Raw genomic sequence first — 26,657 nt, forward strand, 5'->3', positions numbered from 1 at the left:
ACTCGTCAAATGGGTTCATCATAGATTGACACTTTTGCTATCTCTACCTTACTGTTCTACAAGATCCTGGGATGAACTGTGTGTATCTACAAATGTTTTAGTGTATGTGGCAGAAGGAATGAACAATCCTAACAGATGCCACCCTCCATATCTTTCTATTTTTCCTCCTTGTTTCCCCAGAGACACCGAGGATATTAAAATTTAAGCACGATATAAAAAAACAAGTTTTACTAGAAGAAATCATCAAATGAACCCTCCTTTCCACTTTCAGATCCTGAAAATGCAACCATGAAGAAAAGGACAAATGATACTGTCAGACTCATCTTATTTTCTTCTTCTCATAGATTACAAAAAGACAATTCAAATAAAAGGAAACATGACAAAATTCAAATATCACTATAGATACAGGAAGCTGTTAAGTCCTACAACGCTACTACCACTACACCTTATCTTTGATATTCTACTCCAAGATTAAAGGATGCGAATCTCTCAAAAAGAGTATTTCTATTCATATTTAAAAAGTTACATTTATAATATACATGACAGGATCTTTATATATTGGCTTTACTCCCTATGACAACCAAATTATTTTCTAAAGCAGTAAGCAAAGTTTGATGGGAAGATTATTAGTACATTGACATTTGTGGAGAAAGTTGGACTAACCCGATCCATCCCCTGCAGTGACATCCTGAACTACTAGCGGGAAAGAATTTGACTCGTGAGGTTCTGGATTTGAAGCAGTAGCTGGAAATGTGAAATCAGAGTCTGTAGACGAAGTATCAGAGTTACTAGAAGCAACGTCAACCCTAGCTATAGGTCGAAAATTTGAACTCAATCTTGACGAAGTACTCAAGATCGTCTTCAGATCGGCGGCAACTTGATTTGACATGGAAGATATCATCCTGATACACACTAATTCAGATCTAGCATTAATCAAATAGAATTCAGTTTTAAAAGTCATAATTCAAATTATAGTGGTTTCCATATAAGGCAGCCAGACAAAAAATTAGAATGTCATGATGGTTAAACTAAACCCTGTTTAACATCGCTCCCCAGACCATATTTTTTGAAGTTTAAACATAATGTTCATTAAGCCCAACAAAATATGATTTCTGTTATCTTGGTATTTTTTTTTTTTCCAAATAGGCTTTTGAGCGCATCAGGCCATGACTCATGAAATAGTATATTGGACATTTGCTTCCAGTCATTCTAACAAATACTGAAAATGTACAACATAAAATCTGAAATTTTTTGGATATTGAAGCATATCTTTCGAAAGTAACACTTCATAAATATGGGCTAACTTTATATCTTCTTCCCAAACGTCAACTTCAGAGCTACCTAACATGCATAAACGAAGTGTTTGAAATATTCATCAAGAGGGTGCCAAAGGAACAAAAAATCAATTCCACCTCTCATGCATCGGTTCTCCTTATGATTACTGAAGAGATGCTTTGGGGAAAATTAATGCGGTTAGTAAATTCGGTTATTATAAGTTTAATTTAATTAAGAAATTTATTTCATGGTTGTAAGACGCATTCAATTCAAGGGTTTATGCCTAAAGGGGAAGGAAGCCAAACTTTTCTTCTACAGTTTTGCCTTTACCCCCCTTTAATAAGCAACTGTCTAAACTTGGCATATTCGACAGACGTTAGAATTATTTATTTAGAAACTCTAAATACTATTCCCATAATTTACCTTAAATATATTATTGACCCTTGGAGTCTAAGTGTGTAGTAATTCTTTTGCAACATGGATTATAGTACTGTTTATATATCATCAGATATTTCTATAGAAGTTGAATCAATCCTACAAGTTTTCCAAGTCAATAAAAAGTAATTAGTTACTTCATATGATTAAATAGAATAAATTGGAAAAGCACAACTTATCAACATCTGTTAAACTTGAAACAATCATGTCGTAATAATATGCATGTATGCTAAGAGAGAGTTTATGAATTTTGACATAACGATTTGATAATTTCAGCACCATCATATGGTTTTATAATTGTTTATGCAAGTTCTATATTCAGTTGAAAGATGATATACCCCTTAGAAATACAAAGATAATATATGCACATTTACTTTGAAGCTGTCTCACTCCTTCCTTTATTCTATCCCTTTTCCTCTTGGTTATATTTAACCATATTGATGGGTTTTGGTATTGGAAAATAAAAAATTGCTAGATTACATGAATCTGCAAGGGATATATTAATACTACCTGTTCCAAGTGTCCTGAATCTGATGTACTCTTTTTTCAGTTTCTGCTAATATTTTGCGTAACTCTTCATTGGATCCTTGAGCTTCTGCATATTTCCTTTCATATTCATCACCTCTTTGTTTTTCTGCATGCAACTTGACCTGGCAATGCAATAATTAAATAAAACTTAGTAAGTTTGAATTCAATAACTACAACCAAAAGCCAAAACCCATTACATATATAAATAGGACATGAATGACAAAATAGCAGCAGATCATTATAAATTATTAGTGACAACCATGTGATCTGATTGTTTAAATTTCATTTTTCTGAACTGTTCATCCTTGCTTCCATATGGTCTTATATCACACATTCCTCAATTATAAACTGCAAACATCTACACAAATTACCCACTGTATCAGTTCCCCATCAGTAATTATTTACAAGATTATTTCCATCCACTTAATCTTTAAATTTCGTTTGCCATTAGAATCAAACAATATTTATCCATCTTGTCTAGCCACTATAATAAATATAGGTTCTGTGACAAAAAGAATATTATTGTCATCTTCTTTACAGTTAATTTCAATGTAGGTAAGCACATGTTATCTTTCTACACATAAACTCTTACATGAATGTCTATTTTACAAAAATAGAGAATGTGTGAAGTTGGAGAGTTTAGATTTGACTAATAGGGAGGTGTTTAAATGGTACACACTTATGCCAGCTATTATAAGTTTGAACCTTTTTCATGACAGGTTTCTTTTTCCTATCTATAGGGCCAGTTAGTTTGTATATAGCTTTTATAGCTGACTTGTATTTTGTTCATGGGTTTCGCTATGGTCCCTCCATGAGTTTTTTTTTTCTTTATTCTTAATAATTTTTTTATGTGATGACAAATGATAAATGTATCTTGGGGTGTCCCCCTAACTAAGATGTCAAGGTGCATAGTGATGTCTAACATAAGTTTTATAAAAAAAAAAATCAAAAACATAACACAGGTAAGTAAAAATTCCTTTAAATTTTAAATGGTGAAGGTTGTTGAAATTATAGGGATCTTTGTAGAAAAGGTGGAAAATGGTTTGGTTTCTTCAAGTCAAGAACTCGTTAAGAGACCACCACTAGAGATGCTCTTAGTGACATTGGTGATGTGAAAAACGATGGTCTACTCAGTATTTACCATGTGGATTTGACTAACACGGTCCCTTGAAAGATTATCAAAGGTTTGAATATGATTTTAGTCCTCCAAATTGCAGGCCCTGTTTCTTTTGGTCTTCCAATTAAAAATTTTCATCATTTATTCCTTTGATTTTGTGAAATGCTACCTTTAGTCCTTAGAGGTAAACGACATTAGGGATGTTTTCTTTCTACCATCATTATTCGAATTCTTAATCAACCTATGAAACACCTCACAAAACCAATATTTCCCACTTCACTTTCACATTCTAAAATCCTAGTTAGTGACTCAATAATCCTAGCACCAACCAATTTTCCTTCATTAGAATCAAATGCTGCTGCACCAATTCATGACACTCCTCCACAATGCTCGTTATGGTTGAAATGTTGTTAAAGAGTGAAGTAGCGTTGCCGGTTGCAAGTGTCAAGTGGAGCTTCTCCAGCCTGCTCTGAATGGGGTTGCTACTTTTCGGAAAATGGAGAGGGAGATCAGATAAAGAGATGAGCACCACAGCTTTTCAAAGACCCAAACACGCAGTGGTGGATGGTTGTTAGTCTCACTTGTTTGGTTTTTAGAACAAACTCATTTGTGCAGTATGACCAAAACATTGTTTCTAAATGACGTGATAGAAAAAATTAATAAACTTTTAAAAATCATATCACTCAATTAAATCTACGCGACAAATGTTGAGTAAACCACTGTTTGCCACATAATGAACGTGACTAACACCATCTGACCCCAAGGACTATAAATAGCATAGTGCAAAATCAAAAGACTAAAACGTGAAAAATTTTAATCTAAAGACCAAAAAATATCTAATTTGGAAGACTTGAAACATATTTAAGCCCTCAAAAAACTTTTAAATTCATGTGACAAATGCTCAGTAGATCACCATTTGTCACATCATCAACATCTCTAGTAATGTCTACCCCAACGACTAACAATAACATTTTACAAAATTGAAAGACTAAAAGGAAAACTTTTAATTGGAGGACCAAAACAAATAGAACCCCCAATTTGGAGGACTATACATATTTAAGCCTAAAATAAAAAATATTGATTTAAGTGTAATGATGTATTACCAAATAAAAAGCATTAGTCCTTATTATAATGATAGTGAACTATTAAGGAAACAAATAAAAAGCATATAAAGAAATGTGAAAACCACTACTAAAAAATTATCTAAGATACTCTATGATGTTCCAAGATACAATGATTATATTATTCAGTATCTCCTAGATATAGTAACACTCCGTACAGACTAAGGTTTATAGGGCTTTAAGCATGTTACAACGAAACATAAGAGAATTAAATAAAAATATAATGCAGTCGCACGCATTTGTGACCAGAGATAGGGTCGGTCAAGGTGCTTAAGATGGGAGAGGGAGACAAAATACATCTGGGACCAGAGATGGGGGTCAAACTGCATGCATCTATGATAAAGATGGGCCAAAGCATCTGGGATTAGAGGCAGCACGGCCAGATGGAATAATTTTAAATAGGAAGAAAAGTCACCATTGCTATGATCAGAAGTGGACTGCGGGACTGATTGTCAGCATGAAAGAGATGACTTTATCATTCATGCTCTCCGTCTGAATACCAATATGGCAATGGAAAACCAATAATAATTCTAAATAGGGAGAGAACAGAGAAAAAATGTTAATGATTGATGTTGTGTAGGGGTTGGTTTTGGTGGCCATAATCTTGTGCATGGCCAATGGGAAGAAAAGAGCCATGGAGATGTGACATCATCACAGTAGAGTGCTAGATTTTAAAGAACTCGACAATGGAAAAAATGATAAGGCATGCCATGGAGGCTGCTATAGCTCTAATAGCATAATGAAATTATATGGATTTAAGTACGAAAGAAAACACTAGGATATAAAATATGACATGTAATGATTACAATAGACAGAACTAAATCTAATTCATATCAAAACTAAACTCCCAATCACAATTAAAAAAGAAAACATATATAGAAACCACAACTCTAAAATAAAATAATGATCTTATATTGCATATTTTATAGATATTCGGTAGTAGATATCCTATGCTTTACCTTTAAGTTTTTGCATATTTTATAGATATTCGGTAGTAGATATACTATGCTTTACCTTTAAGTTTTTTATTTCTACAGCAAGAACCTCAATCTTGTCAGTGTCTTTGAGAGGACTAGAAGAATCCCTGATAGCTTCAATACTTTCGTCTTCTTGCACAGGATTTGAGGATTCTTCATGCACGGGATATGAAGATTCTTCCATAGAAGGACTTTCATTTTGCAGAGGAGTCTCTGAAACCTGGCATAACATAATAGCAAACCAGTTAATTTTTTTATATCAGCCGCAGGAAATTCAAGATGATTATGCTAGAAGAAGGTGGTTCACGTGCTTTTGTATTTATTGAAATTTACAGCTTCAATGACAATCCTAATTAATTTTCTTCCAGAAAATGTAGTCTCTCCAAAAGCTGTAAGCAAATAAGAGAAAGCTCCAAAATAGTTTTGAATTATATCTCTAACAATTACATATTCCCCTATCAAAATATTAAAATATACAACCTTCTCTTCCTGTGTATCACAGGAGCTGCTGCTTTGTTGAATGATTGGTGCTTTCTTAAGGTTCTGATAGTCAACGAGAGCTTTATGTCGACGCCAATAGGACTGCATTTTTTTCATTCCTAAAATTTCAGACAACTGAAAGGCATTTAAAAAATATGGTAAAATATATTTTTTCCCTCAAAACATCTAAAAATTTGTTTTTAATCCTCATAAAAATTTATATGTTGCTTGTCCCTACAACTTTATATTAAATCTAGGGACTAGCATTATTTTTAATAGGGACTGAACAAAAATTCAAGGTATTTTGAGGGACAAAACATAATTTACCCAACATTAACATGACAGCTCTAACCTGAATAGTTATTGATGCACTAGTCTGCTTTCTATATGCTTGCTTTTTATATCTAAATTGATTACAAGCAGCCATTGCTCGAAAACCTGTCTGCAACACATTTGCACAGAACTTTATTTCAACATACTGCTTCCTAGCTAGTGTTCGTCGCATCTGCTTTTGAATTCTGACTGCAGCAACTTGCCTATATTTCATGTGATAATACAATCTTCGAGCCAATTCTCCTAAAAGTTGAAACAATAAATGTTTAAAATAATTACTTCCACTTTTACCCTTTAAATGACCGTTAATTTAAATTTAATTGTTTTTAAATTAAAATAATTGTTTCACTATTTTTTTCTTTTAAATCACTATTTATTAAAATTCAGTTATTTTTTTTAAATTAAATTAACTATCTATAATAAAAAAGAGAGGACACGCATGCACGTAGTGCTCGTTTCCACTTGTAATAAATAAAGTAAATGCTTGAAGATTCTTATGCAAAATATCTAAAACCTAAACTTCAGAGTCCCTTTGAAACTGTCATAAAAAACAAGGCAGAAGTTATGGGAAAAGAATGCCAGGCAAAATGAACTCTAAAAAGTCTTCATTATGTATTCATTTCATCAACTAATAGATATTTTTGGGTAAGGACTACATTTCTAGGTGGAGAAAGGCCCAAAAATTGAAACCCGTTCCATGTCTCACTTGTCCAAGTGGAGAGAGATCTGATTAGGGCACATGGGAGAGACCAATTTCAAGGGACAATAAGCTCAATTGATAGAAAAGAAAAGAAAGCCATCCTCGCTTATTCACTGAGCTGTTACAGTGAAACTATGTTTGTGAATTTGTTAACATTTTGAATCAGGCAGAGATTTTATCAGAAGGATCATGACATCTAGTTCTTCATTTTCAACAGTTTGATTGGTGATCATTTCTATTGTAAGTTTTGTTGTTTTATCGATGGGCTGGCTGTTAGCACAGACTTGTGCCCTTGATTGATACACTTTTGTACCCAATGTTATCTATGGTTAACCTATGGTTTTTTCCAAGAGTTTTCTAAATAAAAATTTTGGCTGTCTCCCATATGTCTGCGCTATTTTAATTGCTTCTATATTTAAGCTATTTATTGTCACATATCTTGAGTGGAGGGATTTAATCAGCTGTCAGATAATGATCTCCACACCACTTTATAGCTTCTGTGTCGACTATACTATGTTTCATAGAAGGGAAAATCAACACAAGGTACAGAGATAACGCCATAAATGAATGGAAAGTAACTTTTCTGCAATAAAAATCACTGCCACAGATATAGAAGAGGATTCCTTTATCATGTGCCTGTGTGCAATGCTTCCTTTGTCTTCTCAAGGATCATTAAATAGTTTCTTTTATGTTTCCCTCCAAATATGATATGACAGTACTATATTTCATTCCCCACCCTTTGCGATTAGGCTTCAAGACTACAGAACAATCAGTGAGAACTATAAAAGAAAAAGGATTTGTAGTTTCAATAGAATGAAGGTGAACCTAAAAACGAAACACTTCATATTTTCCTGCCTCTAAGGACTCCCCATACCAAGGCAGCCTTTTGTCCTTCACATAATACAAAAAAGACAAAAAACTAACCTCTGCAAATGGATTGTAGGAAAACAGAGCTCTTTCGCAAATCAATATATGTTTTCCGACTACAACGAGTTTTAGCATTCTTTTGAATAACAGTAGCTGAACTACTAAGCAGGAATGCCCTTCGAGCATCCAATTCAGACATCTGACCAACTCTTAAGAATATTTTTGTTTCCCCTATCTGCAAAATTGGTAGATCACAAGTTCAGCTCAACATAGAAAAGCACCTCACAATAAAGAATTTTGGTCAACATATGTGACTCAGAATATAAATCATTTTCCATACATCGAGTGTGGTTTACAAATTTCATTTCACGCACCCAGTCAAATGAACTAAACCAGAAAGAGATTATGAGAAATCAATGACAGCAACTTTAAAGTAGAATGATATCAAATTACTTAAAAAAATAATAACTTTTGAATTCCTTTAAACATAACAAAATTCAATAGATTTCTTGCCGTACCTGATAACCTGTCAGCCCAATCTTCTCCAAAATCTTTTTACACGAATCTTTTTCATCAAAGCTGCATAAAAACAGATCGCTTTCAAGATGGGAACTAAATAAATGTCAAACTAGAAAGCATGATATCAAGACTATTGACTCCAAAATCTTTTTACACGAAACTTTTTCATCAAAGCTGCATAAATACAGATCACTTTCAAAATGGGGAACCAAATAAATGTCAAACTAGAAAGCATGATATCAAGACTATTGAGTAAAAGTAACATGGCTAAAATTGGGTTATGCTGAACTTACTTCCCACGAAGAATCTCCGGAGCAAGAATCCATAATCGAGTAATAAAATCATGAAAGGTCCAGTGAGTGGGAAATCCAGCGCATTTAATTCTTACTGCTTCAAGAACACCCTACAATAACACAATGGGCGAAAACTCTACAGGGGTAAGTTTAATTAGAGAAGCTACATGCCATTGGAAATTGTATTTCATCACATTATGCGAGTTATTTTTAAATGTAATTTCCAGTTGTCCCCTATTCAATATGAATAAACAGATAGGAGAGTAATTAATTAAGGATTGACCGAATAAATCCAGTATTTACTTGAAAGAGAATAGGAAAGTAGTAGCTAGTAAGATTGTATCAGGCAATGGAAGTGTCAACAGTTCTACTCAGAAAATATGGCAGAACTTAATTCTTAATTAGACTTACACCAGATCGTAATTGTTGGATGACGTTCATATGTTCAAATATGAAAGGTTTTAGTTGTGTATTTGGCTTCACGCATCTAATATAGTGTGGCTCTGTCAGATTGAGTGTATCCATCAATTGTTGTAATTGTAGCTGTACAAATAAGTACAAGAGTATTAACCTTCTGGCCTTTGGATTGAGGTAAGGCCTATCAGATACTGACAATATAAAGAACCATATTTTATAAACCTTGAAACGAGAACCAATGGAAGAAAACTTAGAAGATTTGGCTGACTCCTCAGAAAGTGGGGGGAAAAGACCTGATACAAATGAACATTTGGAAGCACTTAGCATCTCTTGATGTTCAGGAACAACATAGTCTTTGTTTTTGTCTAAAAAGTGCTCAGATTGATACTGAACCTGAAAAGAAGTGGCTAAATAATAAGTTTTAGCAGAAACTCGGGAAAAAAATTTCATAGCAATGTTGAAAAATCAAACTCACATCTCCTGCATAATGACAAACAGTGAAGTCTGAACGTGTCAATTTTGGCTTAATGAAGCGTTTGTGATCTTTGAATGTCTGATAAAGCTTCTGTGAAAATGTTTCATGAGTTGACTTAGGAAACATACTGCAAGCAGACAATGAACATGCCAATAAGGGTACTAGTTATTAAAAAAATCAAAATTGTAACAACTTCGTATGCTGCGTATGAACAATTTTGAAATATAATCCATGAACTTCTCAAGGACAAATTATCAGGAAACATTCACAAGTTAGTGTACATTTTTCCTTGGAGAAGTTATTGGTAAAGAGACCAAAACTTGCTCATTCTTTCACTTCAAATTTGTAAGAATGACTTTCAAATCCTTATAGTGCCAAATACGATGCATCACATATTACATGCAGAAAACTTATGCTGCCATTTACTAAAACAGTAACAATCAATTCAAAGAAATAACGCTTGACACAGTTATGGTACTTAATATGCCATTGGGAAAGTTCTACATTGTGTAAAATCTTTTCTTGTGAGGAAAGAATGCCTTCCATTTCTCTATTTTTCTCTCTTATTCAAATATAAAGGCATAAACAATAGAAAATTAAGAAATTTCTTCATACCAAGCTTCATCAAGCAGAGCAATAATTCCACCAGGTTTCTGAAAAAGAGAATTATAGATATCAGTGATGCCATTCTGAAAGTAGATTCAGAGGATACTATCTTAGCAAATTCTGAAACAAATATTCCAGAAATATTTCAAAACAGAATCCAGCACATAGCAAAAGCATGTTGTGAGAAGCTATTAATAAAACTTATCTTAACCACAGAATGATTAGTAGATGATAATCCTGGAATCGTTCCAAAACTATGAATATTGATAACTGCCTAAAGGCTTCCTTTGCTAGAATAGAGGCATATGTGGTCCATTGGCAATGAATAATGTGTACAGGTCTAACACAAGACAACAAATACACACCACCAATTGTAAACCCAGCCAACTGCCAGGCATCTGAGCCTAGCAGAAGCACGTTAGGTAAATTATGTACCAGAAACTTCAACTTCAATAGTTTCTCTTTTACAATAAGAAATTATCATAGGATTGATTATGCCAGAATTATTATTCATGTAAACAACCTTGCACTCAAGATAATTTAGACCTAGTAATGGCAGTTGATGACACATGTCTAACCAAACACAGAGGCCTTTGCAAAGCATAATCTATCAGAAAACCTAGTCTTTATGAAAAATGTGGGATACTTAAGTAATCTACATCAAACTATGGCGGTAAGAATAAAGTATACATTGTATACCAATTATCAAAGTTTATTAGATTTTACAAATACAACGGTTGCAACAATAGTTTTCTTTATTTTTCTACAGTGATACAACTGTTTAACGAAACATATAGATAAAAATGAAGATAACCAATCCTTAACAAATAAAACAACACGTCATAAAAAGCCCCGCATGCAGAAACACAATGTCCAGAAATTCCCCTCAATTTCTCTAAACATTGACTGTTGAGATGCTTTTGTCAGAGTTATAGAAACAATTGTTGAGCCTGTGAAAACAAAGTATGTAGGATATTTTATTCTTAAACGTCTCAAAAGTTTGTGACCAAGTGGTAAAGAAGAGTTCAATCCTTGGTGTGCCTGTGCATCCTGATCAAGTTAAATTCAAGCAAAAAGCAAAATAGGCATAAGTAGTTCTCTACACACCAAACCTATATAAGGTGTGTTTCAGACATAAAATCCATTTGTGGGCCTCCAGCCCTCTATCTAAGTTTAAGCTTTCATGAAATTTGACACCCTTAAGGTAGGCAGTGTTGAAACTATGTTCACATATAGCAGCAAACCATGGTATTAAATTTCACAGTTAATGGTCCTCAGATTAGAAATGTGGGTCAGTAATTGTTAGCCTCTGAATTTCAAAAATATAACTAAAATAAAAACCTATAAAGTATGATTTAAGAAGATCCTTTAATAAATACTAAAGCACAGACTAAAAGTTGGTAGAAACCTTTTCAATGAGATCCAGTACATCTTGATTATCTACAAATTCTAAGTAGCTCCAGTCAATCCCTTCTTTTGTATATTCCTCCTGCTCCATCTTAAACACATGCTGCAGCGCATCATTGGCATCAGATTGAATGTTGAGAGAAAAGTCTCACAGTGGGAATTGTAAAATATATGAAAAACTAACCTCATACCTGGTTGAAGTGTTGCTGTAGCTTTTCATTTGTGAAATTTATACAAAACTGCTCAAAGCTACAATGAGGGAACTACATATCAGCATGGATTTATCTTATTTACTACCACACCAAAATGAAAGGGAGAGCTTGCTTGCAAATATGTCTTCTCCAACTCAATATAAAATTACTATTCTGTTGTATTTTACGTTATGTTGCTAAGTAGTTAGTCAGGTAGTCAACTAACATCTCTGTAACGGACTGTTGAGTTAGAAGCTAGCTAGATATTAATAAGTGTACTCTCTCATCTTCTACCCTATAGTCAATTTATTCTCTTCTACAGTGTATTTAGGTTTCTTGGTTTCAATTATATATATATTTAACTAACATGGATGTGGCTGTATGAGACCTTCTTTTGTGAATATGTCTGTTTGTGTCTTCCTAAATTAGAGTATGCAAGCATACAATGACTACAAAATAAATCTAGAGCTACTGTAATAAATAACCTAAACTAGAGAATAAAGAAGCTAAAAAAGGAAATAATACTAATATCATTCATTTCTTCATATCCTTAACACAATAACAATTACCTTAAATAGCCTAAAACTACCAAGTAATTTGATAACAGCCCTGTAAGTGTCATCGTCTAACATTATGAAATAAAAAGAAAATAGAAAATAATGAAATGTGAAATAAACTAATTTAACCCTATCTAATATAAATCCTTCGACCAATTAGATTTGGGCCTAGAGCCCATCCTATCATACAATAACAACATTGCATTAAGAAAATATATTCTCACCTATTTGTTTGGAAGCTTTCAAAGCCATATATGTCAAGAACACCAATGAGACACTTTGAGCTAGGATCCTGCCCAATGGAGATATTAATTTTTTGAACTAACCTGGACATGACAAAAACAAATAATTGTATTTGATATTCCTTCTACAGAAAAATAAAAAATAAATGTTATATATGCACATAGACATATAGATACATACACACACACACACACATATATATATATACATGTATATAAACATATATATGTATATGTGTATATATATATATATATATGTTTATATACATGTACATATATATATATATATATATATTTATATACATGTATATGTGTATATACATACATATATATATATATGAAAAATCACATTACCAGTCAAATAAACGAGAATATATGGTTTTGGCTAAACCATCCCGGCTAACTGTGGCACCCAGAGGGTCAAGACTTCTTTTGATGATTTCTTCTGGAGTAACCATCATACGCTTACACAGTGCATCTTCCAAAGCATGCACATCACACCTGGAATATGAATAAATTCAATTGATAAATAATATCTATACAAGATTTTGGAAAGGATAACAGTAAAAATTCAGCAATACATAAGAAGTTCTGCTGTTGTTTGTAGATGAAACTTGGATTCTTCTTCTTCTAGAACTGCAAAATCAGTTTCTTCTGATTTTGAAAAGTTAATATTTCCAAGATGAAGAATACCAGCTACAACTCTGAAAATAGCATCCTGAGAGGAGGAAGTGAGGAAACATGTAACTAAGTTTTCATAGAAGTTTTGTTTGAAAGACAGCTAAATGAATTATTAGAAACACTAACAAATGTTTTAGTGATACCTGCTCGTCCTGACTGATTCCCACAATATCCATGGCTCTCTTGGTGCTAAGATATTCTTGAGCAGCATTAACACCAACTAATTCGTAGCAATTGGATTGGTTAAGGTAGTGAAATGATTTAGGATCTCCCAACTTATATTTCTCCTTTTCCTAAATGAAATCAGGATGCTGCCAATAAAATGACATGAAGAATAGTGAATAGAAGATGAAGCTTTGAATTGCTTACCTCTGGAGGAGAAGCGCAGAGAAGGTAAAAACAGTGATAGTTACGCTCAGGATCTGAGATTTGGCAAACACGAGATTTCTCAAGCAGATAAGTTCTAATGGCTGCACCAGATATTCGTCCAAACTTATCAAATTGGATCTCAACAAATTTTCCAAAACGGCTGCAAGAAAATAAAAGAAACAGAAGTATGAAACTGCTACTAATTATTGAAATCACTAATTCATAAATGAGAAACAACCTTTATGATGCCCAATACCTCGTATTAAATTAGTAACAAACTAAAAAGCATTGAGCATGTAAATGATGATATAGTCAAAAGATGAAGAAAAATTGAGTCAATTATTCAAAAACCTGCACCCATGATATGAATATAAACTATATACTAGAAATAATTCACAAAATCAAGCATATAGCTGAAAAAGTGTAGCATAAAAAGGATTTGTTTATCACGTACATAATGTAATATAAAAAACCAAGCATAATAGAAACATAACCAGAAATCTCTTACCTGGAATTGTCATTTCTAACAGTTTTTGCATTACCAAATGCTTCAAGAACTGGATTTGACTGCATCATTACAATTTAAAAAATAGATTGATGAGTTCAACATAACTCAGAAATAAGACATGAAATAAGAACTACTTGACTCACCAAGAAGAATACAAAGAAGATTACAAAATATTAGAAAAACAGGAGAAAAGACTGGAATTTGGTTGGACTAGTTTACTACATGATCTTATCACAACCAAGATCCTGATATCAATAGAAAATATTGAGTCTATTTCAGCAGACTCTCTCACATGAAATTAATCTAATTAAATTTTTTTCCTTGATCAACTGCTTGTTAGGTTGCTACAATAAGTATATTGAAGAATGTCCTGATTGGTTAGATCCTTCTGAAACTCGTCATAATCAATGAAAATAAGGTAGCTATGTTTCTATGCAAAGACAGAAATGAGGAAATAATGATACTTGTATTTGTGACTTGTTCTAAGGGTGTTAGTTATACACAGATTCTCTCCAATTGCTTTTTACATATTTCATCTCAACATGGTATATAGGGCCTAACAAGAAAACCCTAACATATGTCTACCTACTGATCCCATTATATATCAGTGCCAAAAATTTTGGAAAACCATGTACTTTTCTAGTTTCCTTTCCCCCTCTGGGCCTCCTTTTTTTCACCATGTTTCATGCCAACTGCTACTACTGTTTTCCAGAAATTTTTCTGGCAAGCAATTTTCGCACAAGACAATCACCATGTTGACTATGAGAAATAATCACAGATTTGCAACTTTGAACTTAAAAACAGCATGTGCTCTAATGCACCCCTCCTAGAAGCTCCGTTTTCTCTCTCAGTTACAACTTCACTACTCATGGCTACTCACTGGCCATGCCTTCAGCCAGCACACATACATACATGTTGGGGTTACTCAACTGCCCTGGAAAGCCGCCTATTACCTGCCCAGCCCTTTTTGCTTCCTCTCTCTCCCTCCTTGGTGATCCATAGCTGATATGCAGACTGTGACAATTAGGCAACCCTTCCATCTTCACAAACTTCCTCAAATAATACAAGGAACATGAGACATCCAGTTCTACTACTTGTGTTGTGCACACAAGTAATCCCTCTACTGGTGTCTAAGTCCACATCCACATCTCTTGGTCCTTAGGTCCTTAATTCTAGTGTTATTGATCATATCACATTCAGTAAATCCTTTTTCTCCATTTTTTTTCTAGTTTAAGTAATTTACCCTTTATTCCTTTTGCTGATTGGTCTCAAACATTTCATTTAATTTGGTACTCTCCATCTCGTACCATCTTGTTTGGTTGATAATTTCCTCAATATTCTACAGTCACAATTGAATTTTACTATCAATGAGTCATTTAACTCTTTTATTGATTATTTCATTTTTTATTAAAGATTTTGTTGCCCTATAGGATCCGAGTTTGGCTGGATAATTGGCTCCAGATGTCAATCACATGAACTTTATTAACTTAGACCTCTACCCACGTTGGTTAGTTGGTGGATTCTTTTGTTTTCATCCACACTTAGCTAGATCATCCTAGTCTTGCCAAGTTACAACAAGAAGCACTAATTCTTTCCAAATTGTCTACGTTACATTAATTATGTCAATTCCCCTGTATTGATCATTATTATCAATGCACTTTGTTGATTTTAACAAAAAATCAATTCTAGTTGTTTTCCATAATCCAATCTTTTATCAAGAGATAAAAAATCAATTTTAAGTTCGAACTTGCATTTTCCAAAGTGATAATGCGCATGAACATTTTGATGACTTGGGTCCAACCAATGGACCCATCAAAAAGGAAAAGAACTAAACAAAGGTCAATAAGGAAGTCAAGATCTATCAACAAGGATTATGCAAGCTCAAAATCACCCATCAAGGCCATGCATGTCCGCCTAGCGACATGTCCAAGTCGCTTAGCGAGAGGCCGCTCAACGAGAAACACGGTGATAGGTACCCAAAATTTATTATTTCCTCAAAGAATTCCAAGACAGGTTCTTGGATGATCTTGCAGATAGACCAGACAGCTTGCTCTGCACTAGAATATAGAACACAGACAACACCATGTCTTTTGAGAGGACCTATCTCTCCCTTCCCATTGTCTATCAAACAACTCCAAAAACTAAAGAAAACAACCCCCCAAACAGACTTTATAATAGTCTGACACACAACAAACCCACCACACAGACATTTATAACTGTTTGTCCCTCTTATTCCCTCTTAAACCCACCAACAGAACATGCTCTAAAGTTTTGGAACAAGCCAAATTATTATATACCAATGATACTCAACGTCTATATGGTGTTTGTCACGATCTTTTCAATGTTGTTGCTCCACGAAATCAATAATCTATGGCTGATTATTTTGGTAACACCATGCTCTTTTTCATGAATTTAATTAGGTTTGACCTCTTGCCTCTACTCCACCACAAGAAATAGAACAAGAGTCAAAGTTCTTCTTGGTATTGGCTTTACACAAACTTGCTAATAAATATTCCCATGTCCATGATCAAATTTTGGGTTCCTTGTTATACCGAATTTTACTTCTACTTGTTCCACCCTTTTGTGTGTGCCAAGTAAACCTATCAATGATACACTTGTTTCTACAAATGATTCTTCTGCTTTGGCATCTCAACATGATGATCACAACTGCTCTCGCAAGCCAAGAAAAGGGCGCCACAAGTGTGACCATTGTGGCAAGCTAGGCCACAAGATTGACAGGTGTTATGCATTACATGGTCATCCAACTCGCTCTGTTGTTGTTGCTAAAACTGATTCCCCCTCCATCTAATATTGGCGATAAATCTGCTCTCTTCAATGAATTTCTTAAGTGGTATGAGGATCGTCAGCCCTCTAGTTCCACTGCTTCTATTGCACACATAGGTACATCTTTAGTTAGTCTGACTCTATCTTCATCTATTGGTCCTTGGGTTCTTAACTCAGGAGCCACATATCACATTACTGGTAACAAATCTTTGTTTTCCTCTTTATCCTCTCCGAATAATTTACCTTCTGTTACAATGGCTAATGGGTCTAGGGTTTTAGCTCATGGTGTCAGGACTATTAACCTTTTTCCTTTTTTATCCATTGATAATGTTCTTTATGTCCCTGGGTCTCCTTTTAACTCATTATCTATTACTCGTCTAATTCGTTCTTTTTATTGTGTTATTTCCTTTACCAAAACTTTTGTTTGTTTACAGGACCGAAGTTTGAGACAGATGATTGGCACCGAATGTGATTCTCATTGTCTTTATCATCTCTGCCCTTCTACACATGTTGCCACAGTTACGAAGTCTCCATCTCTCCTTCATGCTAAGTTAGGTCATCCTAGTCTGGCCAAATTGCAACAGTTGGTTCCCAACTTGACCAAATTGTCTAGTCTAGTGTGTAAGTCGTGTCAATTAAGGATGTTAGAATTATTGATTATTGTGTTTAGAGCTGAGTGTGTATGTGCTGTATCTGAGTGTGTGTGAGGTGTCTTCCATTCACTTAATCCTATAAATATAGGATTAAGGAGAAGGGTGTAAACATATTCAAGTTATTCAAGTCATTCAATATAATTCCATTTTCACATGGTATCAGAGCAGGTTCTCTGATCTCTTCTTGTGGCCTCTGCTGTCTGCCGGCGGCCATGGCGGCCGACCGCCGGCAGCCCCTAAAATTTCAGTGGGCAGTCCATTTTCATTTCTTCTTAAATCTGTGCCACAGTCAGCACCAGTGCAGCCAGTCACCTCTGCCGTTGACCATCGCCAGCCACTGTCCGCTGCCAACCTCTGTCCGCGGCCGGCCACCGTCGTCGCCGCTGCCGCCGCCACCGCCGGCCACCGTCATAGTTTCGACGGGTGACCTGCGGATCTGGACCGTCTCTTCGAGCGACGGCCAACCACGCCGGTTTCGAGAGCCACTTCTCAGTCACGCGCCGCCACGCAGCGGTTCTTTCCGGCCAGTCCGCCGTCGCCGCCGCCGAACGTCGTTTGCTCCGGCGAAGTCAAGGGTTAGGTTCGCCTTGAGAAGCGCAACCCAACCCTAGTGGTCCCGTCCTCCGAAGCCTCCGCACCAGCTGTCACGCGCCGCTTCTTCTCCGTCAGATCTCGGGCACGTGTTTGTCACGCGCCGCCTTCCCAGCGTCGGCATCAAACCGCGACGCTGCCGGTCGTCTCGCCGAAGCTTCCTCTCTCTGTTCTGACCCTCCATAACAGCCATTATTGCCATCTTCGTCTGTCTTCATAGCATCTTCATCTCGCCGCACGTTCCACATCGTCGGACCTTCCTCTCGCTTCTGCGATTCTATGCTTCGTCTCAGCTGCTGATGCCGTTGTCCGCGCCGTCTGCCGCTGTCCGCGCCGTTTGCCGCTGTTTGCCGCTGTTTGCCACTGTCCAGGCGCCGTTTGCCACTGTCCGGCACCGTTTGCCGCTGTCCGGCACCATTTGCCACTGTCCAGGCACCGTATGCTTCCAACCACTGTAGGCCCCCATCACCTCGTCAGTTAGTGATGGCAGTCCCTGTAGTTTTGTCGCTTCCAGCCACTACAGGCCCCATCAGTCAGTGATGGTAATTTAGTCCCTACAGTTTTATAGTAGTCAACCGCCGCTGCAGTCGCTACCGCCTCAGACAGACGCAACTGCGTCAATTCTTCTTGGGCTAGAGTTTAGCCCGATCTTCTTGTGATACACTGCTAAGTATCACCACTTGGGAGTTGTCCAACAAAGAATTTTGGACCTCCAACATATCTTTGGATCTTTGATGCCTTTGTTTCAGCATTGTAGCTTAATATTTTGTTTTGTTTTAGTGGTCCAGCAACTGTGATATTCCACATTTCCGCCGTTCACACTAAGGGGGAGTACGTTTCCAAGACACTGCAAGTCACATATATATGGGTGTAGTCCTTGCAGTTTTGTAGATTTCAGCTACTACTGTTGATCCCGTCACCCAGCCATCATTGATGAGGATTTAGTGTAGTCCCTGCAGTTTTGTAGCTCTTAGCTTTCAGCTACCACTGTTGATCCCATCACTCATCCATCATTGATTGGAGATCAGTCCTTGCAGTTTGTCATTGTCCACCACTGCTTTCCTTCATCCACTTTTGAAGTTGAAGTTTCACAAGCTGCTGTTAGTCCATCTATGTTTGCCTCACACTCTTGAAGACAAATCATCTGGTTCAACACTGATTTCATCTATTCCAAGCTTAGTACATACAATCTGTATGCTCCAGCTTGAGGGGGAGTGTTAGAATTATTGATTATTGTGTTTAGAGCTGAGTGTGTATGTGTTGTATCTGAGTGTGTGTGAGGTGTCTTCCATTCACTTAATCCTATAAATATAGGATTAAGGAGAAGGGTGTAAACATATTCAAGTTATTCAAGTCATTCAATATAATTCCATTTTCACAAAGGAAACATAGTCATAGTTCCTTTCCTAGTAGTGTTTCACAACATGTTTCATCCCCTTTTGCCTTTATGCAATCTGACATTTAGGGTCCTAGTCGTATTAAGTTTAATTTAGGTTTTCAATATTTTGTCACTTTTATTAATGATTATTCCATATGTACTTGGTTATTTTTAATGAAAAATCGTTCTGATTTATTTTATATCTTTCATACTTTTTATAATGAAATTAAAACTCAGTTTGGTATTTCTATTCAAACTTTGCAAACTGATAATGGCCGTAAATATCATTCAAATTATTTCAAACAATTTATGGCTTCTCATGGCATTCTCCATCAAACTTCATATGTTTTTATACCTCAACAAAATGGGGTGGTTGAGAGCAAGAATAGGCCTCTTATTGATTCATGGTGAGCTTTCTCAACATTTTTAGGGTGATGTTATTCTTATTGTATGATATCTTATTAATCGTATGTCGTCTTCGATTTTAGATAACAAAATTCCTCATTCTATTTTATTTCCTCATGAACCTCTCCATCCCTTGCCTATGGAAGTTTTTGGGTCTACATGTTTTGTTCAAAATTTTGGTCCTAAACTTGATAAGTTATCTCCTAGATCACACAAATGTGTGTTTTTAGGATTTACTCAATCTAAAAAATGATACAAGTGTTTTTCTCCTTCTCTTAACCGTTATTTTGTTTCTGTAAATGTAACCTTCAATGAATTTTCGTTTTACTTTAAGGGTTCATCTTCTTTTGATGTGTCTCCATCCACTATTGTTAATATTCATGTTATCTATGATCCTCCTCTTATGCATAGTCCACCGTCCGATTCTCCTCCTCCACCACCCCTTCAGGTTTACAGTTGAAGACATTGTTCCCAACAACCACCAAGTGACTCACTTCAAGTGCCAACTATTTTGTCTCCTTCAGTTCCTACAACTAAGTCTAACCTCCCAATTGCTCTCCATAAAGGTATACGTTCCACTCGTAATCCCTCTCCACATTATATTGCTTTGAGTTACCATAGATTATCTTCAACTTTTTATAGTTGCCTTTCATCTATTTCTTCAATGTTCATCCCTATATCTGTCAATAATGCCTTAGTCCCTCTTGATTGGCGTCAGGCCATGCTAGATGAACTTTATCCTCATTAGAATAGTGGAACTTGGTTGCCCGTCCCATTACCATCTGGAAAATCTGTTGTTGGTTGCAAGTACGTTTTTGCTATCAAAGTTAGTCTTAATGGTACTATTGATTGCCTCAAAGCTCAACTTGTAGCCAAAGGCTACACACAAATTTTTGGATTGGATTATGGAGATACATTTCCTCCCGTGGAAAAGATGGCTTTTGTTCATTTATTTCTGGCCATGGCTCTTCAACAATGTCCTTTTTATCAACTGGATGTCAAAAACGTTTTTCTCAATGGAGATTTGTAGGAAGAAATTTATATGGAGCAACCTCTCAGATTTGTTGCTCAGGGGGAGTCTTCTGAATTGGTATGTAATCTTCGCAAATCTATATATGACTTAAAACAGTCTCTTAGGGCCTGGTTTGACAAATTTAGTAGCGTTGTTCAACAATTTGGTACGACTCGAAGTAAGGCAGATCATTTATTCTTTTACCGTCACTCAAATGCTAGATATGTCTATTTGATAGTATATGTTAATGACATTATTCTTACAAGCAGCAACCACCATGGCATCACCCAGATAAAACAACACCTTTGCTATCCTTTTCAAACCAAAGATCTTGGCAAACTCAGATACTTCTTGGGTATTGAGGTAGCACAATCCAATGATGGTATTTTTATATTTCAAAGGAATTATGCATTAGATATTTCGGACAAAACTGGTTTGATGAATTCAAAACTTGTTAACACATCCATGGATCCAAATACCAAACTCTTACCAAATCAAGGGGAACCTACTTCAGATCTTGAGCAATATAGAAGATTGGTAGGGAAATTAAATTACCTTACAGATAATCATCCGGATTGGGCAGGATCTCCTTTCGATAGAAGATCTACCTCCGGATATTGTGTCACCATTGGTGGTAACTTGATTTCTTGGAAGATCAAGAAAAAAAGTGTTGTGGCAAGATCTAGTATAGAGGCAAAATATAGAGATATGGCCTCAGCCACTTATGAACTTGTTTGGCTTAAGCAATTGCTTAGAGAGTTACAATTTGAAAATGTCACTCAAATGACATTTATGTGATAATGAGGCAGTTCTTCATATCAGTTCCAATTTTGTCTTCATGAAAGAACCAAATACATTAAGATTGAGTGTCATTTCATTTGAGAGAAGATTATATTTGGAGACATCAAGACTGAGTTCGTTAACTCAAATGATCAGTTAGCATATATTTTCACTAAGTATTTAAGGGGATTGAGAATTGATTGTATTTTTGGTACATACAATTCATACGCACCAGTTGAAGTAAGTGTTAGATATATTAGATTTTATGTTCATTAGGGAAACGTAGACTTTTGATATTGGTAGATATTGTTAATATTGTTTTTTAACAATATCTTCTATTTACCATATTTATGTTTGATTGTCATATATACTTGACAAGTAATGGAGTGGCTTTTATAGACGAGGCAGGTAGCGGATAAGCTCTACCCATACCCACCCCAACCATTTATCATCCCTAATCAGGACAAGGAAACTCAATTTAACCCAAAACATATCAAAGATTAATTTGGAAACTAAATTACCTCACAATGATTCATCTAGATATCTCATTTCCAATAAGTGTGAAAAGCCACTTCAGCAATTATCCTCACAACAGTCACTGGGATGAAATGATAAGTATTGTGAAATATTTGAAGAAAGACTCAAGACCTCTTATTTCAAGGCAACAATCATACACATCTTGTTGGTGTAGCTCTCCCATTAACAAGTGATCCATTTCAAGGTTATTCTTTTATTGGAGAAATTTCTAGCTCTCCCATTGATAAGTAGTGAAATATTTTAAGGAAGCCCAAGACCTCTTTTGTGAAGGCAACAACCATACACATCTTGTGAGGTATTTATTACATTGATCTAGCTCTCCCATTAACTAGTGATCCATTTCTAGGTTTTTCCTTTTTATTGGAAAAATTTTGATTTCTTGGAATAGCAAGAAGCACATGTTGTGGTAAAATCATGTATTAAAAGCAGAACATAGACAGTGTCTCATTCCTGTATTTGTGACTCATTCTATAAATACTACTTCTCAATGTGTATGTTATTCAAATGGATTCTCTGTCATAGTCTCGCCCACATTTTCATCTCAACTCAGCAAATGAAAGGTTAAATTTATTAAAAAATAATCATGTTGTCCATGTTTCTCAAATGATACAGCAGTGAGTTATACATTAGCCATAACTAATATTAGTAAAAGATAAAAATCAATAATTCATTAGCTAACAATTTTTAACTATGCAAAATTGACTGGTGAGAGTAAGATAGTTGGTAAAGAGTATGCGGAACAGCTTTAAAAATATGTTTCAGTAAAAATTACAACAAAATATGCAGAAATAATAGCAACCATAATCCAGAGTTAGATAACCCTCTTACCTCTAGTACTTGTTTTTCAACTGTTCGGCCTTCTGATGCAGTGTGACCACCTAAATATGCCAGGTACTGCATAAGCATTTTGGTGGTTTCTGTCTTACCAGCACCACTCTCACCACTAACAAGAATAGAATTGCTTTTCACCTCATTCATCATTTCCCTAATTTAAACAACCAGTCAGCAATAAGAATACCATTTAAAAAAAAAGGTTGAGAGTAAATGAGGCGCAAATTCACCTATATGCTGCTTCAGCAATAGCAAAAACATGTGGGCTCAAATCTCCAACCATTGATCCCTTGTATCTTTGCATCACATTAGTATCATAGAGATGTGAAAGACTTTGGAAGGGATTGATTGCAATGAGAATATTTCCGGTATAAGTCTGCCTCGATGTAAAATTAGTATAAAAGAGATGTCAATATATAGCTGTGGTTTAAATTATTATAAAAGAGATGTCAATATATAGCTGCGGTTTAAATTATTCATCATGTATCATATTTCCCTTGCATCTAAGTTTTTTTTGCCATGATTTCAAACTGAATGTGGGGGGTAATCTTACATATATTTCATTCATCGCATATCTAGTTTCCAAATTATGCAGCACAGCTGGCTCATGCAAATAAGCAAGCTTGGTCATGTCATCAACTCCATCAGCTGGTGCATCGATATCCTTTGGATATAATTTTGACAAATGGGAAACAACCTAGTGACATGGAAACAGAATAGAAGATGATTGGTCAAGATTACATGAGCACACATGTGGGCAGCAATATTTCAAATGTGAAGTAAATTTGGAAACACTACATTGAAAGAATGTGACTTATTAAACATCTCGGTTTACCTTCCTCTCATCACTAATCTGAATTTCAGCATCTTCTCCATTGATACTCAGTACCTGGCCAGCAATCCAAATTACTTCTGGATCTCCAACCCAAACATGAGAACCAACAACAATATTTTCCGGAATCCCCTGAATCATTTGTAATCAATAGCATTTAGAAAGTTCTTGATTACGATCAACACATGAAAGTAAATGGCCAGAATAAAACAAAGTCAATTTGATGTGCCTGAACTCAGTGTCTTTCAAAGGGAACAGCTGATAACAGAAACAACATTATCTGCTGCATAATCATTCAGTTTTCATTTATTTATCCAAAGAATGTTGGAATAGGTGAAGGATATTTCCTAAAAGTCATTTGACTTTGTAAGTTCAGTCTCAGATTACAAACATAGCACTAGTTTTAAACTTTAAAAAAATCAACATTCAATATTTGAATTATAACAGATTTTGGTCACAGTCTTGGGAGCCAATCCCACCTTAATGCGCTGCTTTTAATATGAATGGAAAACATGATTTTGAAAGTCATGCCTCTTGGCATGGATTATTAGCTCGGATCACAATATTCATATTTATTTGGGGGAAAGAAGAACATTTCAAGTCTCACTAAGTTATTGAGACTTGAGATACATACAAAACCTGTCTTATGACCGAAATCCTAATCAAAAAATTTATTAGCACGACCATACACTTTTTGTAGCCATGTATAGTCTTCGCAGCGTACATGGGACTCTAAATTGCACCCTCTTCTCAATCTTAGTACGGAAGAGCGTCTCAGTCAGAATTGCAGTATATAAAATATGACAAGAAAACTAACAATTTCCACCCTAGAGCATTACTCTCCCTATATAGTCCCTAAAGTAAACACATTACATAAATAATTCCTGAAGTATAAGAAGAAATCATACAAAATAGTTCCTCAAGTATTAAAAACTCCTTAAAATCAGTACTTGGAAGTTAATGAGATATATCGACAAGAATTAAATTAATGGTTATTCAATACTCTGAGGACTATTTATATAACATCATTCCTAAGAGAGCACAAAATTTCAGTTATGAAATTGATGGTTCCCTCAAAATATGACTATATATAAGTCCAATCAAACATATCACTTTCAAAAACTTTTGCTTCTCCCAACTTCAGCAGCATTTATTAACCTTCTAATCTTCTAGGTTTTCAGCAACTTCCTTTAGTATGCCTATCAACGTCTTACGAATTGTAAAATCTCTAAAAAATCAAGTAATTACGAAGCAATGGGATAGAACACTGCAAGCCAAACTGACAAGGATTCGATTCTGCAAACAGCGATCGCTCAAAACGAAATGAGCAACAACCGTACCATTTCCGGAGAATATGAACCTCAGCCAAATAGGTGTCACCGGCCAAGAAAAACACGTGCGGACATTTTCCAACGGCGTGGAAGAGAAATCATGGATCAAAGTTGAACGCGAGGGAGCTGTGGTTTTGAACGTGCAAGAGAGATCGGAATGAGAATAGAAGCGAAGAGAATAATTGCTTTGGAGTTTGCCTAGCGCGAATGGAAAAGTGATAGTGATGAAGGTTTGTGAGAGCAGAAATGTCTGAAGGCCCTGCAAAATCGCCATGCTTGTGGACATTCTTGTGCCTCGCACTCTTCCCTCTTCTCTCCTCGCCGCATGGACTTCGCGGGTAACCATACACGTTTGAGAAACTTTGAAAGTCACCTTTGCATAAATTTAATTCTAATCTTACTTTTGTGTATAGGATATTACATAATTATATTATATCTATCTCTATTAGGATTAGTTTTCTACGTCGTAATAATATAAATTATCAATTTTATTCTTAAGTGGCTTTTTTAAAATTTAATCAATTTTTTAAACTTCAATTTTTTTAATTTAATATTTTTCTAAACTTAAATAATTATTTATAATAAAATATTATCAACAAAATAAACAAAAGCTATTTACAATAAAATTATAAAATATATATATATATATATATATTAATTTTTACAATTATGATTTTTTTTATTGGAAAAATTAGTACGAAAAAGTAGTACGTGTGCACTTCATTAATATAAAATAATTTTATTATTATATTTTAAAGAATTAAATATGTTTAGTCTCTTAATTTAGTGAAAACAAATTCCTATGTTTATTTTTTTAATAATAATAAAATTATTATTACAAAAATAAATATAATTTTTTTACCACTTAACTCTGAATAATTTTAATTTATTTTGTAGGTAACTTTTATTTATTTAATTTTAAAAAACAATTAAATTTAAAAAAAACGGTTAAATTTGGATATAGTTTCACATGTCAAATTACAATGTAACATTATTAATATAACATGATAGTATTATATGCAAAATAAATAATGTATTGCCAATTAGAATTTACCTATTGAACGAAGTAAAACGAATAATGAATATCACCTATTCATATAATAAGCTGTTTATATGAATTTGTCAACAAAATTTATATGGACTTATTTAAAATAGTAAAATAAAAAACATTTAGAATGATAAAATAAAAATAAGAACTAGTTTAGTTAACTTTTAATTATTTCATAAATTTTGGATATTTTAATTAAATTTATTTTAAGAAAATATTATATATTAAAAATATTTGTCTATTTATTCTTGTCATGAAAATTATATATATATATCTCATTTCTAACTTATTAACTGAATCAATTTATTTTTTCCTCTTCATTTTATTTTAATTTATTGATCAACTGCTTACTTTCTTCTTAAAAAAATGAATTAACC

At 34.7% G+C, this 26,657-nt stretch overlaps 1 protein-coding gene across 4 annotated transcripts; it reads right to left on the reverse strand.

Annotated features, from left to right (window-relative positions):
• On the reverse strand, window positions 1-25,613 carry LOC108324636 (myosin-11). 4 transcript variants are annotated; one of them, XM_052874381.1, is made up of 26 exons: window positions 25,242-25,613; window positions 23,905-24,033; window positions 23,623-23,766; window positions 23,300-23,445; window positions 23,067-23,223; window positions 14,099-14,157; window positions 13,591-13,750; window positions 13,365-13,514; window positions 13,122-13,258; window positions 12,895-13,041; window positions 12,523-12,624; window positions 11,742-11,799; window positions 11,552-11,653; window positions 10,153-10,190; window positions 9,538-9,664; window positions 9,285-9,455; window positions 9,057-9,188; window positions 8,646-8,755; window positions 8,352-8,412; window positions 7,891-8,068; window positions 6,286-6,509; window positions 5,934-6,035; window positions 5,491-5,673; window positions 2,221-2,360; window positions 664-902; window positions 1-274 (listed from the first exon to the last, which is right to left on the reverse strand). In XM_052874381.1, exons 1-26 carry the CDS (start codon window positions 25,242-25,244, stop codon window positions 231-233), a joined length of 3,243 nt encoding a protein of 1,080 aa, XP_052730341.1. In that variant the 5' UTR covers window positions 25,245-25,613; the 3' UTR covers window positions 1-230. The 4 variants fall into 4 exon arrangements, with proteins under 4 accessions (XP_052730341.1, XP_052730339.1, XP_052730340.1 ...); XM_052874379.1 differs by having other exon boundaries at window positions 9,057-9,455; XM_052874380.1 differs by having other exon boundaries at window positions 634-902; window positions 9,057-9,455.
• Window positions 25,614-26,657: the final 1,044 nt, after the last annotated feature.

Source organism: Vigna angularis, chromosome 3 (genome assembly GCF_016808095.1).
Source record: "Vigna angularis cultivar LongXiaoDou No.4 chromosome 3, ASM1680809v1, whole genome shotgun sequence".
In the NCBI taxonomy this organism is placed as follows: Eukaryota; Viridiplantae; Streptophyta; class Magnoliopsida; order Fabales; family Fabaceae; genus Vigna; species Vigna angularis.

What these genes read in the sequence shown, in the direction of transcription:
- LOC108324636 (XM_052874379.1), bottom strand. An exon ending in TACAGCAACACTTCAACCAG is followed by an intron (nt 11,654 to 11,741) that starts GTATGAGGTTAG and finishes GATGCGCTGCAG; the next exon opens with CATGTGTTTAAGATGGAGCA. An exon ending in TACTGGATCTCATTGAAAAG is followed by an intron (nt 10,191 to 11,551) that starts GTTTCTACCAAC and finishes TCTCTTTTTCAG; the next exon opens with AAACCTGGTGGAATTATTGC.